This window comes from Spermophilus citellus (genome assembly GCF_964194105.1).
Source record: "Spermophilus citellus genome assembly, chromosome: 7".
Classification (NCBI taxonomy): Eukaryota; Metazoa; Chordata; class Mammalia; order Rodentia; family Sciuridae; genus Spermophilus; species Spermophilus citellus.
The window spans coordinates 112,503,982-112,519,115 of NC_138188.1; the positions used below are offsets into that span (position 1 = coordinate 112,503,982).

Consider the following 15,134-nt stretch of genomic DNA (forward strand, 5'->3'; position numbering starts at 1 on the left):
AAATTCATAGTTTACACCAAGAAGAACTGCTGCCAAAATACAGAAATATTGGAGATGTAAAAGAGGTCGCCAAGGTGCTAGAACATTGAAAGGCAGCTGTGAGTACTTGCTGAGGTATTTGTAGTTAGAGGTCTACAGATGAGCTTCCATGCACACAACCAGGCAGCTGCAGGAAATGTGTTTTCAGTGTCAGCATGGAATAGGGTCTGCCATCAGAACAGTTTCAGGAGATAGCAGCCATCTTTGAGTGGATGTCCCCAAACAAGGCATCCTGCTCACAGAACTCCTGTGGGCATTGCAGAAACAGTTTGGGGGTTGTGATACTACTGAGGGTCTGCCCAGTTCACTGGGATCTGGCCCTCTCTGACTTGGACCCTCTTACAAATGACCATGCCTAGAGCCCATGAAACACCATGCAGGGAGCAAGGCAGGGTAAGAAGCATGAGGCAGTGAGGGAGGAAAGGAGCCCTGTGGGGTGAGAGACTGAGGCTGGCAGGTCTGGGTCTCACTGGTGGGCCACCTTGGCATGGGAAGAGCTGAATGGAGGTCCCCAGGGAGACTAAACCAGAAGGAGTCCAGCTCCACCACTGCAAGGGGACTTTGAAAAAGGTACAGGGATCTGGGTGTAGGTTGGATAGCACAGACTTTGTTCCTATTCTGCCATTATTGACCATGGGATCTCTTTGGACTTCTGTTGCTTTATCCGTGAAGTGGGGAGCCGCAGTTGCTGCTCTGTGTCAACTTTCTCCTTTTTTATTTATCAGTGAGTCCCATTTATTTGGGGGCAGCTTTATGCCATAAAATGTCCTTCACAGTTTCCCTTGCAGCTAGGTATGACCATGTGACTGAATTTTGTGCAGCCAGATACAAGAAGATGTGTTGAAGTGCTAAGAGCCATAGCCAAGTAGTAATGATGCATGGCATTTTTGGTTGAAAGGTGATGCCAGCAAGCCATTGAGATGATATGATTATGTTAAGATCTGCATTCAAATGGATATTGGACCCCTGCTGTCACCTCAGGCGGGATTCCTGGAGAGTTCCCGTTGGTTGGGGAAGTGTGGTAGGAGGGAATTCCGGAGGAGGGATTTCCTGTTGGAGTAGTGTGGCCCAGGAGAACGCCATGGGTGTGGGTCGGCATATTTCCCGGGAGCATACAGGGCATTGGCGGGAGTTTAAAAAATAAAATTTGTTCCTGTTTGAGTGGCTTGTGATTTTGTGCCCAGCCAGACTGCGACAGAAGAGTTGCAGAAAGGCGGCTTACAGGGCCTGCCTCATTGCAGGGAGCAGACGGAGGTGTCCTTCCACCTTCCTCCTTTCTGTTCCCTAGAATTCAGCCAAGTCTACAGGAGTCCCATGAGGTGACCTAAAGGATGGAAATTGGATCTAGGACAGCCGAAAGGGAAGGCAGAAGGAGCCTGGACCCTTGATACCTGTGGAGCAGCCAGACTTTCCCTGAATGACTTAGCCACAGTCTTACGTGTGTTCAAACCGTTGTTACTTTACATGTTGTTCTGTTAAATGCAGCTGAACCCAATACACATGGATACTTCTGTCCCTGGGGTTGTTTTAAGGATCAAATGAGCTGACACTCATTTCCTGAGCTGGGAGTGCACACTGACCAGTGTGCATGAGGACCTGTGAGCACAAGGAGGAAACCTTTGCTAGCTTTCCTAATTTCATACAAATCCATAATGTAGGTGGGCCAGTGTTGGGGAGGGAGTGTTTAGAATGGAAAGAGAGCAGGCCCAGGAGGTTAGAAATGGGAGTCCCATGACTCCAGAGAGAACCTCAAATGGGGAGTTGGGAATTTGACCCCTTACAGTTTGGGCAGGTCAGTGGTATAATCATCTTTAGAGAATATCTGTTAATTCCGCCTAAAGAAGATTGGGTTCTATGGCTTCCATCTCCAGAAGTCTGAAAGAAAGCTGGCTCCTGAAGACTAACAGCCTACCTCAGGCTAACTGTTCCAACAGGAAGGGGAACTCCAGGTTTGGGAGACAAAAAGAAAAAAGTCTCTGGCAGATACCAGAGAGACATGTGGAAAGGCCACCAGGGACCATGGACATCTATAGCATAGAAATGGAAGATTTTCAGATGTAAAATCCCACTTCCCTTGCACAATTGAACTTCATAAATAGGTGTATAAGCTGTAATTTCACTTGGTCAATAGAAGTGGAGAGGAAAATTTACACTGGATGTTACGTGTTGTATGTATATATCCCTTGTTTTCCAGCCAAGATCAAAATAATAAATGAGTTCCATCATATCCTAAAGCAGATGATAGCACCTAGTCACTGAAGTTGCCAAGACTGACAAAGGAGACCCACCTTACTCCTCAGCAAAAATTACATCTTTTCATAATAATTTGTTTTATCCACAAAACAGGAGCTGAGAGTTAGCAACAACAGTATGGCTGAGCTATCGCTGACAGTTTCCATGATTTATTCTGAGAGGAGGTGAGCAGGGCTGCAAAAAAGATTTTGTTGTATAGCTAATACATAAAACTGCCTGTGGTCATTAATATCAACCTCCTGGCCCCAAACCTCTTACCAGAACTGCTAACAGGTTGCATAAATCATTCTTATGAGCTTCATTTCCTTTTGCATTCCCCCTCCCTCAGAGGTGTGGGCCAGCTGCTAATGTGGAAAACATAGATTAGCACACTGGAGGCAGGGACTTCCGGGCTGAGTGGAGCCTGTAGAGCTGACTGTTGGCTCGATCCTGGCGTCCAGGGACCCGGAAGGCAGGAGAGCATGGGGTGAAGAGCAAGCACAGGGCTTTGGTACTTTGAGTATGTGTTCTGCTTACCAGCTGTGTCCTTGATTACCACACTTAATTTCTCTGTTTTCTCATTTGGCAAGTAGAAATAATAATTCTAACCTCGAATTGCATTTGGATGATTCTGCGAGTGTGATATATTTATACATGTTGACAGTTGACATTAAAGATTTCCTTTCAGCTTACATTTGTGGCATTACGCTTTCTTTTCCGGAAGTTTGGTTTTGGCTTCTGTTCAATGAAGGGGAATCCCAGTAGTCTTCAAAATCCTTGAGAATGAGGGTCTTGGGAGAGGTGATGGTGGGAATGGGGAACCCTTCTCTGTCCATAGAAGTCTCAGTTAATGCATATTGATGACATGAAGTTTTCTGCTATTTCCACCTTTGATGCAGAAGCTTTTCTTGTTTTTAAAAAAATGGGATTAAAAAAATATATAAACAGCTTATTTACTCTAAACAGCAACACAGACAAACGCCATGTAAACACAAAGGAAGGGGTGCAGGTCAAGATGCTGCTGACTTTGGATCAGAGGCGCATTAGCAACAGCCAGGTTCTGAGAGAAGGGTGTGGGAGGGAGGGACAGGGACTTCCACACAGCTCGCTGGAAGCTAGGACAGCTCTGAACGGTGAAGCATACCTGCATCCAAGCAAAGGAACTAGCTCCTAGGGGCTTACCCAAGTATAAAAGTTTATAATTTTACAGCAGTTGAAATACTGACATCAATATTAAAATAAAAGCAAGTTTTACATAATAATCAAAAAATACAAAAGACTGAAGGAAGAGACCCTGTATGAAAAACTGAGGCAATTTAGCAAATTGAGAACTGCATGCCAGTGGCGGAAATGGAAGATGGTGCCCGCCCAATCCTCCCAGGGAACCGATAACTGCACAAGCGACTTGAGATTTGCAAAAGGTGTTCTTGCCAAACCAATCCCTTCCTTTTGTGATGCCACAGGGTCGCTGTCTATGAGGGTGCAAACTTCTTGGCTTGTGCTTGAACCCTTTTCTCATATTCCACTCTGTTTTGGCAGTAAATCATGTAGGCTTCTGCTTGAGCAGGGTCTTGGATATTTAATTCACTTAGAAGTTCTTGTATTCCTAATAAGATCTGCTTCATCCTGATGGCTGTCCTGCAGTCCTTGTCCTCCTCCAGGATGGACAGATAAACTGTACCAGAAGAGTACACATTCGGGTGAAATAGCAATAGCTCAGATTTACATTTCGGTGGTGAGGATGGATAGTCATCTTTGAAGAGCATCCGCAGCTTGAACAAGCCCCCTTCCCACGGAGTCCCCTTCTTTCCTGGGATGGCACATTCCCAGTTCATCAGGTTCCTCGTGCCATCTGGGTTCTTAGTTGGGACAGCCACAAAGCCAAAGGGATAGTCCTTCCTCCAAGCTTTTCTCTCCTGGGCAAGTCTGCTGAGGGCGACCCTCGACTTGTTCAAAGTCCCTGGGTGGCCACGGCCTGGCACAGTGCAGGGGCAGAGGCTGTGGTGTTCCCTTTGTCTCAGATAATGGGATTTAAATAGGGAGCTTCAGACATGTCTGAGGACTTTTCTCAAAAATTTGTATGTGATGGGTCAAACAGTTGAGTGAGGCACTTTTATGATTGATTTCTTATTGGACCTTCTTAGATAAGTTGCCAAACCTCTCTGAGCCCCAGGTTTCTCCTTTGGAAGTAGGAGGTACTCATATTCCCTAGCATAAGTGCAGGGGAGACTCATTAGCTGAGTCAGTAAACAAGGAGCCCTCAGCAGAGCCCTGGCATACAGACACCCTCTTCCTGCTCCTGGAGAGGAAGTGCTTTTCTGACCAGGCTGGAGGAGCCCCAGGAATCTGTGTCCACAGCCTTGGACTCTTGGTGTCTCTTGCTGTGTTCCTTCAGAGCCGCTCTTCCCATAGTTCCCCAGCTGCCCTGCAGCTGGGCCTTCCATTGCGAGTGAATAGAGAAGGGTACTTTGAGCGCCAGGGCCAGGGCCAGGGCCAGTTGGGAAATCACCCAAGTTTCCTGTTGGATGTGAGAACCACCACAGCCAATTCTAAGCACAGATCCCCTTGCAGACACAGCCCAGCCTGTGATCACAGCGGCAGGCCATCCATCCGTCATGTGCTTGGAGCCCCTTGAGGGGTGGGGCCGTCCTGCTGTAGCTGGTGGGGCACACAGGGACTGTGGTTCTCAAAACAGCCTCTCTCGGGTCATGAGCCTCTCAGGGGAAGTCTCCGCCTCATCCACTTGCCCTTTGGCTCCTGCAGGCCAGAGGTGTTGCCAAACAGCAATTAAAAAGCTCCAGAGTACGATAAAGCAGGTGGCAAATGGCTGCAGTATTTCAAAGTGGACACTGAGAAAACAGGCCCCCTCTCCCGGCAGCTGCTTCCAGGTCTGCTCTATCAGGACGCCAGAGTCACATAGCTCAGTGTTGTCATCGTTCCCCCTTCTTCTCAAATCCTTTCCCTGCCCATGGAAGCTTGGGCTGCTGTTCTCCAGTGAAAACCCTCTGAAGGGTTATGTAGTTATCCCTGGGAAGCTCTGAAGCGGTTTCAAGGTAGAAAGGGAACAAGCTGCCTGCCTGGGGAACCTGCCTGTTTCCCAGGGTGGCCGTCCCACTCGCTCTTCTTCCTTTTCTGAACATGTTGTTCTGTGTGTGTTAAGACGACGTGTCTGCCAGGGATTGTTTCTGGGGAGAGAGGAGAGGGAAAGGAAAGGCGTCTTTTTTCTTTGGGGTTTTTTCCCTTGTGCTGCTCGTATTCCGGTGTCATTGATTACTCACCCCGGGCTGAAGTTCCACGCGTGGTCAGATGACATGCCTTGTGGCTGATTTAATTGGAAGCTGATGAGTTGTCCCAGCCTGTTTCTGGACAGGAATGTGGATTGGGACTCTTCCCTGCTTTTATGAATGCCATGAACGTGGCCTTCTGCAGGTCAGTGCCCCCCCAGCAGGGCCTGGCGTTACAGGGCCTCAGACACATCCCCTTGTGAAGAAAGGACAGCATTTTCTTATTGATTCTTTTTAGTCATACATGACAGTAGAGGGTATTTTGTCATATCATACATACATGGAGTATAACTTCCCGTTCTTGTGGTTGTGCATGATGTGGAGTTATGCTGATTGTGTATCATATATGAACATGGGGAAATTATGTCTGGTTCGTTCCACTGTCTTTCCTACTCCCATCCCCACTCCATTCTCTTTATTCCCCTTTGTCTAATCCAGTGAATTCTTCCCTCCTCCACCTTATTGTGGGGACCACATTTTCTACTCTGTCCCTTGGAGCTGAAGCACAAGTGGAATTATGTGTCAGACCAGAGAGCCCTGGATCCTTTTCCCCCTTTCAGGTGGCATACTTCAGTGGGTTGCCAGACTGTCATCTGGGGAGCTCATGTGGTTCTGTCCTGTCCAGGGCAGGCAGCCAGTGGTAGGCAGCAGAGTTCACCCAAGGAGAATGCTCAGCACAAGTGTGCACCTCCAATGATGCCAGGGGCCCACGCAGCACTGACCCTGCACGTGGAAAGCTTCCCTCTGGCATGTGTTGATGCTTCACTCTTATTGATATGATTTAAGCAAATGTATAAGAAAATTTCTAACCATGAGGGGCTGGTTAGAAGGTGTAACTAACTGGACGTTGCAGCAAACACTTTTCCAGAAACAAACAGGTCTGACTAAAACAGGGAACCAGGAGGTGGATGACAAGCATCTTTTTCTTGGCGGCTGAGGATCTCTCGCCAGGCACTGAGCCTGTGACTCCTGGGGCCACTCAGTATCTGCAGTGTCGGATCTGGCTCCTGTCTTCCTTTGAGTTTAACACAACTCAAGGTATGTTCTTAGAGGAGCGTAAAGATTGGTTCATTTCTTAGCATCTCTGCCTGAAGTTGAATGGGAGAGAACAACATTCTCTTTCCAGAGAACTGGCTGTGAGATGTGAGCCGTGTGGTCGTCTCACTTCTTTTCTTTTACACTCCTTATTTATCTTCAGGTTGACATTTGTGTGGGCTGATAATGTGGATACCTCATGAGCTGGTTGGGCTGGGCACCTTTGGGCCACAATATTATGTTTTCTGCTGTCCAGGAGTTTATGGCCCATGTTGAAAGGATGGGCTGAAGTCTAATAAGCACAAGAGCATCAGCTGAGGAGTCAGAGACCTGAGTTCTCAGCTCAGCTTTGCCTCTTAACTTGATTGTGTGACCCCTGACAAGCCCCTCTTTTTCTTTGGTCCTCAGTTCCCCACCTGTAAAATGGGTAGATTGCCTTAGTTATTACCAGGCTGTCTGTTCAGATCTGTCATTCTTGATTATTCTGTTTGTACACATCCATGTCCATCCATGTCCTTCCTGGATGCTGGCCATTATTTTGAGTTTTGTAGATGTCTTGTCTGCCTTTCTCAGACATTCTTCCCTGTGCATGATAGATATCATTTCCACCTGGTTTTGGGAACAAGTATCACATTCATTTATTCCTTAAATTTCAGTGGTCCTGCTGCCGTTGTACCAGCTGTCTTTCAACCAGCATCTCCTCTGGGCCATCACTATGACTGTCCCTTCCCTTCAGCAATCTTAATTTGACCTCAGAGCACCTTCATCATTATGAATAAAACTGCCCAGGTATAGTCCTCATGGAGATGGCTTCACCATGGCCAGAGACCAGAGGACAAATCCCTTTAAGCAGTCTCATGCTAATGAACTGCAATGTTCCTGGTAAGCATTGCCCTCCTCTCAGCAGTCGACAGTTAGAACTTGGCATCTTATTTCATAGTTTCATAAAAGGATACCTTCTGGACAGATGCCTGTGTGACAATACAGGCTCTGTGGGAGGCTTCCAGCCTCCCTGAATAAAAGGGAACGATTTCTGTCCCCTGCCTGGGCCTGTCCTTTCACATCAGGGTGAAGGGGTCTCTTTGTGTTCAGCTGTGGCTGTTTTCCTTCCTAGTCAGTTACCTCATTGGGTGAAGCACCCCCCGAATCAGTGCTGACAGCTGCAGAGGCTCCTGGATGGTGCTCTAGGAATGAGGACCTGTAAGTATGGTTAATGCACCTCTGAGTCCTGGGTCCTGAGGCTGCTTGGGACCTTTCAGGATTCGCTTCCAGCCAGTGTGCACAGGGCAGGGAAAGTGCTCGAATTATGGAGAGGTTCATTAAGACATGACAGGAATCTGCCGAGATGAGGGAGCAGGGTCTCTTTAGGAAGCATCTAAAGTCTCTAGCTCTGCCCTCCTGGCACGTCCCCCTCCTCTGTGCAAGAGTGGTGAGCAGGTGCAGAGGGAGCAACAGCTAGGGACAGCAGCCATTCAGGGGCACAAAGAAGAGGTCACAATATGTGACCAGGGCCAACCCAGACAACCCAGGGAAGGAGTCATTCAGGCTACTGCTTGCAGAATAAATAGGACTCAGGTGGTCTTAAAGGCCCAAGGGTACACATGGTGTGTGGGAGACTTCCCATGAAGAACTTCATTAGGATTAAGTGGACAGAGTCTTCTCCTACCACCAGAGGTTTCTTTAGGTACAGCAACATTACCATAAAGTCCTTGTGTACTTTCCTGAAAACCCACACTTGACCAGTTTGCTGCCCAGAATTATTCTTGTCTCTCAACATCCCTGGCCCTTTCTGGTAGCCATGGACCCCTGTGTGGGGTAGCAGAGCCAAAGTGTGCCTCCCTAGCACCTCTCTGAAGGGGAACTGGGATGCACTGGAAGGAGTGTGCTGACTTTCAAGTCAAGCAGACCGAAGCTGTGGCCCCACTCCAACATGGATTTTTTGTGTGATCTTGGGCCAATGTTTTTTCATCTCAGAAAAGGAATAACTCTGCTTAATATATTGGGCAATTATAGGAAATAAGCTGTTTTGCTGGGGCGATGCTGGCCCCCGAGAAACTCCTTAAGAAAAGGATTCTTCTGGGTGGCCATCGCGGCTGTTGCTGGAAGCACTCCCTGGGCCAGGAGGCTGAGGTTCCCCAGCTCTCATAACCCTGTCAACACTGCAGAACTGCCACTGTGATCCTCAAAGCTGCCCCATCTCCTGGCCCAAGGCCCTGATTCCTCACCCTTCTTATCTGCGGAACTGGGACCATGGGATTTCTCTGCGGGGAGGGTGTACTCTCCTGTCCCTGTCTCGTTAGGACTTTCTGTGGCCCGGCTTTTCCATGTGTAAGAGCTGCCTGAAACCTGGGTGTGGGAGCCTGGCACATGGGATGGACCCAAAGAAAGAAGATAAATGGCTGGAGATATGTGTGCCACGGGGTGTCCCCAGCCCCAGATGGCTGACCCTTGATGGTCCACCAGTCTACCATGACTTCTTGGTGACTGCAGCTTTCACTCCTGGCCATTCTTTCCCATCCTTTCCTCATGTCACCACTGGGGTCCTTCCCTCTTTGTGCAGGGCCTCCTCAGAGGGCAGCAGGCGCCCCGAGACTCTGGCCAAGGCTTGTCTCTCCTCCTCCCCCTGTTCAGGGCGGCGTCTCTGAGGCCAGCAGTCAGTGCACAGGCTTCCAGACCTCCAGACTCCCAGGCTCTCTCCCCTGACTCCTTGGTTGTCGCTCTTGTTGTTGTTTTTAGGTCCAGGAAGGAAAACAGCCCTTTCACTCCTCTCCTATGGGGGCTGCAGTGTGCAGGCAGCAGGATCCACATCTGTCTGCCTGGCGGGCTCCGGCTCCCCTCCCCTGCCCTCTTGTGCAAGGGCCAGAGCAGCCCAGCAGCCTCTTGCTTTCCTCTGGCCTGAGCAACTGGATACTCATCTGCTATAATGTTTTTCTTTTTTCTTTTCTAAAAGAGTCACGTAGAATGTCAACTAAGGTTTTGATTCTGCGTCACAGAGGAAAATAGAACAAGGAACAAATGAATCAGTTTTTCTTGAATTATAAGCTGTGGTGTGTGTGTGTGTGTGTGTGTGTGTGTGTGTGTGTGTGAACTAATTTAGAGACTGGCTATTGAATTCCAAAAACACATGTGAATGTTTGCTGAATACCAAACCCTGAACAATGGATGGAGGCCAGGATGCCAAAGATGTGGTCCCAATCCTCAGAGGGTAGCCTGTCCTCAGAGAGTCGTAATGCTATGACTGGCCAGCAAGAAAAGGTGGTAGGGAGCAAAAGGGCGAACCCTGATGTTCTAGAGTGGGTGTGGGTGTCACTTAACCTCTTCTTTCCCATGTTTAGGACCCAGCCTAAGTCCTCCTCCAGGAAGTCTTCCTTGATTGCTTCAAGCCTTAGTGAGTCTCCTGCTGTCCAGACTCTGGATTCCTAGAGCCTGTAAGATTTCTCACACCCAACCTCATCCTCCAGCCTCCCTGTCTCAATGAGATGAGTACTGCCCTCCCGATTTTAATACATGAAGCAACTGAGGTTCAGAGAGTAAAACCGCCTTCCAAGGGTCACAGGTTTAATCAGCAGCAAAAGTGGAACTTGAGCTCATGTGTTCTGACCCAGGGCCAGTCCTTTTCCTTGGTACAAGTACTTGCTCTCCTGTATCGTTCAGCATCAGGCACCCCTCTAGGGAATCTGCATGGCCCTTCTAGTCCATGCTTCAGCTTTAGCTCCTCTCTGCTTGCAGGCACCTGCCCGTCTGCCCTGGAGGCCAGGGCCCCTGTCCGCTTAGTGTCTGGCCCCCTCCTGGCACCAATGCCACAAACTCCATCAGGCTTGGCTGGTGAAGGACAAGAGAGTGAACTGGCCATGCCTCTGTGCTTCTACCTGGGATCAGCTCTGCTGCCCTCCTCTTCTCACCCTCAAAATATCTGGAGACTGTGGAAGTTAACAGCTCCTACGTGTCAGATAATTGCAAGACTGAATAATTTTGTCTTCTTTTGTTTTGTAGACAGTGGATCGACAGCATGGCTGTGTCCAAGGTATTCCAGCTCTTTCTCTGTGGCTTAGCATCTCAACACAGATCTGGGTTTGCAGAATGAACTAGTGAGGGGCCTAAGCTGATGATGTCTTTTCTTTCTCTCTTTTGTGGAGTGTTAACACCCCATGCTCCAAAGAGAAAGCACTGAACACTTTTGAGTTTTATGTGGGGTGTCCACATAGTGTATCATCCAGATCAGAGACTTGAGAGTGAAATGAGCAATTTAACACTGGACAGCATGTGTTTAGCCCTACCACTGAGCTAAACCTAAGCTCTCTCTTTTTTATTTTGAGATAAGATCTCACTAAATTGCTGAGGCTGGCCTCAAACTTGTGATCCTCCTGTCTCAGCCTCCTGAGTTTCTGGACTTACAGGTGTGCACCACCACACCTGGCCTTATTTTCTTTCTTTTTTTCTTCTTCCTCCAGAGATACAGCGGATCATTCAACTGGACCTCGATCTAAAGTACAAGACCAACATCCGGGAGTTGTTTGAAGAGTTTGACAATTTCCTACCAGGTGCCATCATTGGCATAGCCAGAGAGATGCAGCCAGTGTACAGGTAGGTAGTGCTGAGACCCCTCCCCACCCTGTCCTCTCTTCTTCCACCCACAGAGATGGGGTTTGCGGTGTGCACTCTTCCCATACTTGTGGCCTTGGGAACACATTCCTACTTCCTGAGGATAGCCTGGGCAGGCAGTTTGGCCCCTAAGCTGAGATGCCACCCGATACTTTGGGTGGCATTGTGACATTTTTCATCTGGAAAGCCCAGTTGTTTCAATTGTTGGTTCTGGTTAAGCTCAGAAGTTTAAAATCTTGAACTTTGCTGGCAGAGGAGGTGTCAGGTTTTAACCTACATTCTGGTGACCAACTGGGCTTTCTTTGCCTTGGAATCGCCATGACCCCTCTCATACATGACGGGGGGGGGGGGGGCGCTGATGGGTGGCATTATGAGGAGGGAAAGGCAATATCTCCTGGGAACACTGATTGCATGAGCTGGCCTAGGTGAAAGCGCCTTCTGCATGAGGCAGAATTTGGTTGTCAAGTGCATGTCACAGAAAAACTCCTCATCTGGGAGCCAGATGTGTTAAAGAATATTCTCTGTATAGCCCCAAACTAAAAACAGCTTATATGTTTTAGACAACATAATGGCTAAATAAAATGTGTTCATCTAGTTGAATGCTAGATAGCAACAAAATGAGCCAGTGGTGGCTACGGGCGATGATAGCCAGAACTAAGTGGCAGGCTTTGGGGGTGCATAACACGAGTGCTCAAAATTATAAGGAACACCAAGGAGAGATCCCCAAAGCCAGGGTGGTTGGGGGAGGATAAGAGGGATTGTGCTTTATTTGTCCACCAGGGTAGGTATGTACATGTGGCACCTACCCTTTTGTGTATTGTGAGTGCTTATATACTATAGTTATGGGTGGGAGGGAGGAAGAGCAGAAGTAGGCATTGTTGAAAACTAAGTCCCATGGCCTTGGTTCCATGTTGCTAACTCATCCTCCAACGGGTAGAGTGACACCTCACCCAGCGCCAGAGCTGCCCAAGTTTTCTCAGAAAGAGCTGGGATTCCTCTGTCCCCTGGGCTTGCAGGCCACTTGTTCTCTGGGTAGCCTCCAGTGACGGCTCCCTGTGGACATCGTTCCTAGAGAGAGGCCCAGTCACTAGAGAGCTTCAGGCCCAGGCATCTAGTGACTCAAAGCTCCAGTGTCCCCGGAGGAGAGATAAGAGAAGGAGAGACAGTGGAATGAATCTGACATAATTTTCCCATGTACATATATGAAAACAACACAGTGAATCCCACCATCAGGTACATCCTTAAGAATGGGATCCTAACTAGAATAAGATATATTCCTTGCTTTTATAATTAATCAAAGTATATTCTGCTTTCATGTATACTAAAAAGAACCAATAACTAAATTAAAAAAAAAAAAAGGGAGAGGAAGGAGAGACAGCCTTCACTTGGTGGTGGCTATTTGCAAGTCTCAAATCACATAACAGGAAATTCCTGCAAGTCCTCTGAATGAGCTGATAATTCCTGGGGCCTTGTGGGCTGTTCTCCCTTACATAACCCTTTTCCAAGTGCTCCACAGTCACTGGGGGGAGGGGACTCTTATTCTGCAGTGGAGGGTCAAGGATGGGGTTTAGGCAAATTGCTGCCATCTTAATTTACCTTCAGGTAAGTAGTATCTTGTGTTGGGGTTCTAGATTCCATGTAGGGAGGTGATAGGGGCATTAGACATAAAGTCCTAGGTGCTAGTTGCAGCTCTGCCACTGCTTGAGGAGCCCGGGTTCCCCCTCCGAGCAGAGGAAAAGATGTGCTCCAGGACCTCCCTTGTCCAGCTCTGGCATTGGTGGTCTCAGTCCTTCTGACCCTCCTGTCTTCCCCTGTATCCAGAGGCTGCTTATCTGCAGATGAGCTCCCAGGGCTTGCTCAGTTCCTCCCGGTCCCCTGACATGTTTAGACTGGGCTGACTGAAGTGCCATGGAGCAGGGAAGCCTGCGAGCTCCTGTTGGGAATCTTCTCATGTAATCCAAGAGAACACCTAGAAACCTCATCACACTTAATTTAGATAATGTTGGCCAGAATTTCTATTTTAGATTTTAGAAACAGTGCAACTTAAATCAACTTAATTATTTGGCCTTCCCAAAAGAAATATCTGAAAGATTTTGGATTGAAAATGAAATTAAGCCAGTTAGTATTATGGTGGTACCATGAGAACTGCGAGCCCTCCACCATGCAGCGTTTAAGCATGTTGTGTACAGGGCACAGGCTTGCAGAAAGAACAGAAATTCAAACTCCTTTATGTGACCCTTCCTTTGCCCCTCCAAATCGTTTCTAAAGTCCTCTACTAATTAAGGCTGGGAATGACTGTCCTAGACTACTGTCACCTACTGGCTCTGTGGAATTATCTTTTAAAGTATGCATTGTTAGTATTTGCTGAGGCTGGCAGCAGACAAGAGTATTTTTGCCTTTTTCCACAAGAAAACTGGAGTCTCCTGTGTCCTGGAAGGCTGGTATCAGTATTTGCAGCTTTGGGATTTTCACCTGGCAGGGGTGGGAGGGAGGATTAAAGGAGAAAGAGGGTGGGAAATGGGGAGAGTAAGCCATGCCCATGCAAGTACAGGCAGCCTTGCACAGGCAGCCTCAGCCCCACCTCTCTTGCACAGGCAGCCTCAGCCCCACCTCCTGGTCTTGGTCGTCACTGCCTGTGGGACCCGGGCCCTGTTTTCTTTCCTGATGGGTTCCTGCAGAGGTGGCCACTCACCCCACACCTATATTCTTTGCCCTCCAATGACCCAGGGGTCTCCCTAAGTGGCAAGTGTGGTGTGGACAAGTTATTTATTGTACGTGGGATCTGCTAGCATCCGTGAGGGGAAAGGGAAATTAAAAACAAAACAAACAGCACTGAAGCTCCACTTGACTGGCTCAGGCCACGGGCTCTGGTCTGGAAACCCACTGGGCAGGAGCAGACGTGGATCCTGCCAACTATGCCATTTTTATAGTCACTTGTCCCACAGCTACTGTACTTCAAAAGGACACATGTCCAGTCATTTTTATGACTTCTTCCTCTCTATTGTGTGCCACAAGTGTTCAAAGCTTAGAGGAAGGTGGGGAGAAGTATTTCCCACTGTCCTTTTGACAGATAGCTTTTTTACAAGTTTTTCCCCAATTGTACATCTAGCTGACTGTTTTCTGGACAATGGAGATTTTAGTCTGTTAGAATAGTGATGGAGGCCAGGCATGGTGGTGTATACCTGTAATCCCAGTAGCTCTGGAGGCTGAGGCAGGAGGATCACAGGTTCAAAGCCAGCCCCAGCAACTTAGCCAGACCTTGTCTCAAAATTAAAAATAAAAAGTTCTGGGGACGTGACTCAATGAATGAGTAAGCGCCCCTGTGTTCAATCTCCTCTACAAGGGGGAAAAAAAGTGATGGAGTGTGCTTTCTCTCTTAGGATTTTTTATGGGGTCACACATCCCTTGTCCTTTGTCATCTGAAAACTGGGGTACGTGGTCATCTTCAATGGAGTGCTGCACTTCCTGACTATGACTCTTTCTTTGCCTCTTCTTCAAGAGCTAGACCCTGGACGGGTCCTTTGGGGGTGATGTGCTTGATTGGGATAAGTACCCAAAAGGAGAGAAGACTCCAGTGCTTTCTCTGTAATAGAAAAATTATATTTTACAGATATATGCCATGTGAAGTTGCTTCCTTATGAATGAATTAGAAAAGTCAGGACCTTTTTTTTTTTTGCAGCCTATAGAAATTATGCACTTCCACCAGCAGGAAAGCAGCTCGATACAGCAGAGATGGTGTGGGGTGTGTGCAGAAGCAAGTTAGACTTTAGTTACTGGATTCTCTGACCTTCTGTTTCTTCATGTGTACGTGAGAGTAAATGTATCTAATGCACACAATTATTGGAAAACTCAAATGAAATAGTGCACTGATGAGTTTCTGGTGTGAGAGATCTTCAGCAAAGGTGCTTCCTCCCTCCTGCCTTGACCCTCACAGCTCCATTC

At 48.0% G+C, this 15,134-nt stretch overlaps 2 protein-coding genes across 3 annotated transcripts in view; one reads left to right on the forward strand and one right to left on the reverse strand.

Annotated features, from left to right (window-relative positions):
* XXYLT1 (xyloside xylosyltransferase 1) overlaps positions 1-15,134 on the forward strand; it is a 174,149-nt gene that overhangs the window by 77,487 nt on the left and 81,528 nt on the right. For both annotated transcript variants that reach the window (XM_081302840.1, XM_081302839.1), the window contains exon 3: positions 11,042-11,174. In XM_081302840.1, the coding sequence (XP_081158966.1) occupies positions 11,042-11,174 (133 nt within the window). The remainder of the gene's footprint in view (positions 1-11,041; positions 11,175-15,134) is intronic.
* LOC308652725 (SUMO-conjugating enzyme UBC9-like) lies at positions 3,733-5,584 on the reverse strand (the record flags this gene model as incomplete). Its single annotated transcript, XM_081300751.1, has 2 exons — positions 3,733-4,281; positions 5,550-5,584. 2 exons carry the CDS (start codon positions 5,582-5,584, stop codon positions 3,744-3,746), a joined length of 573 nt encoding a protein of 190 aa, XP_081156877.1. The 3' UTR covers positions 3,733-3,743.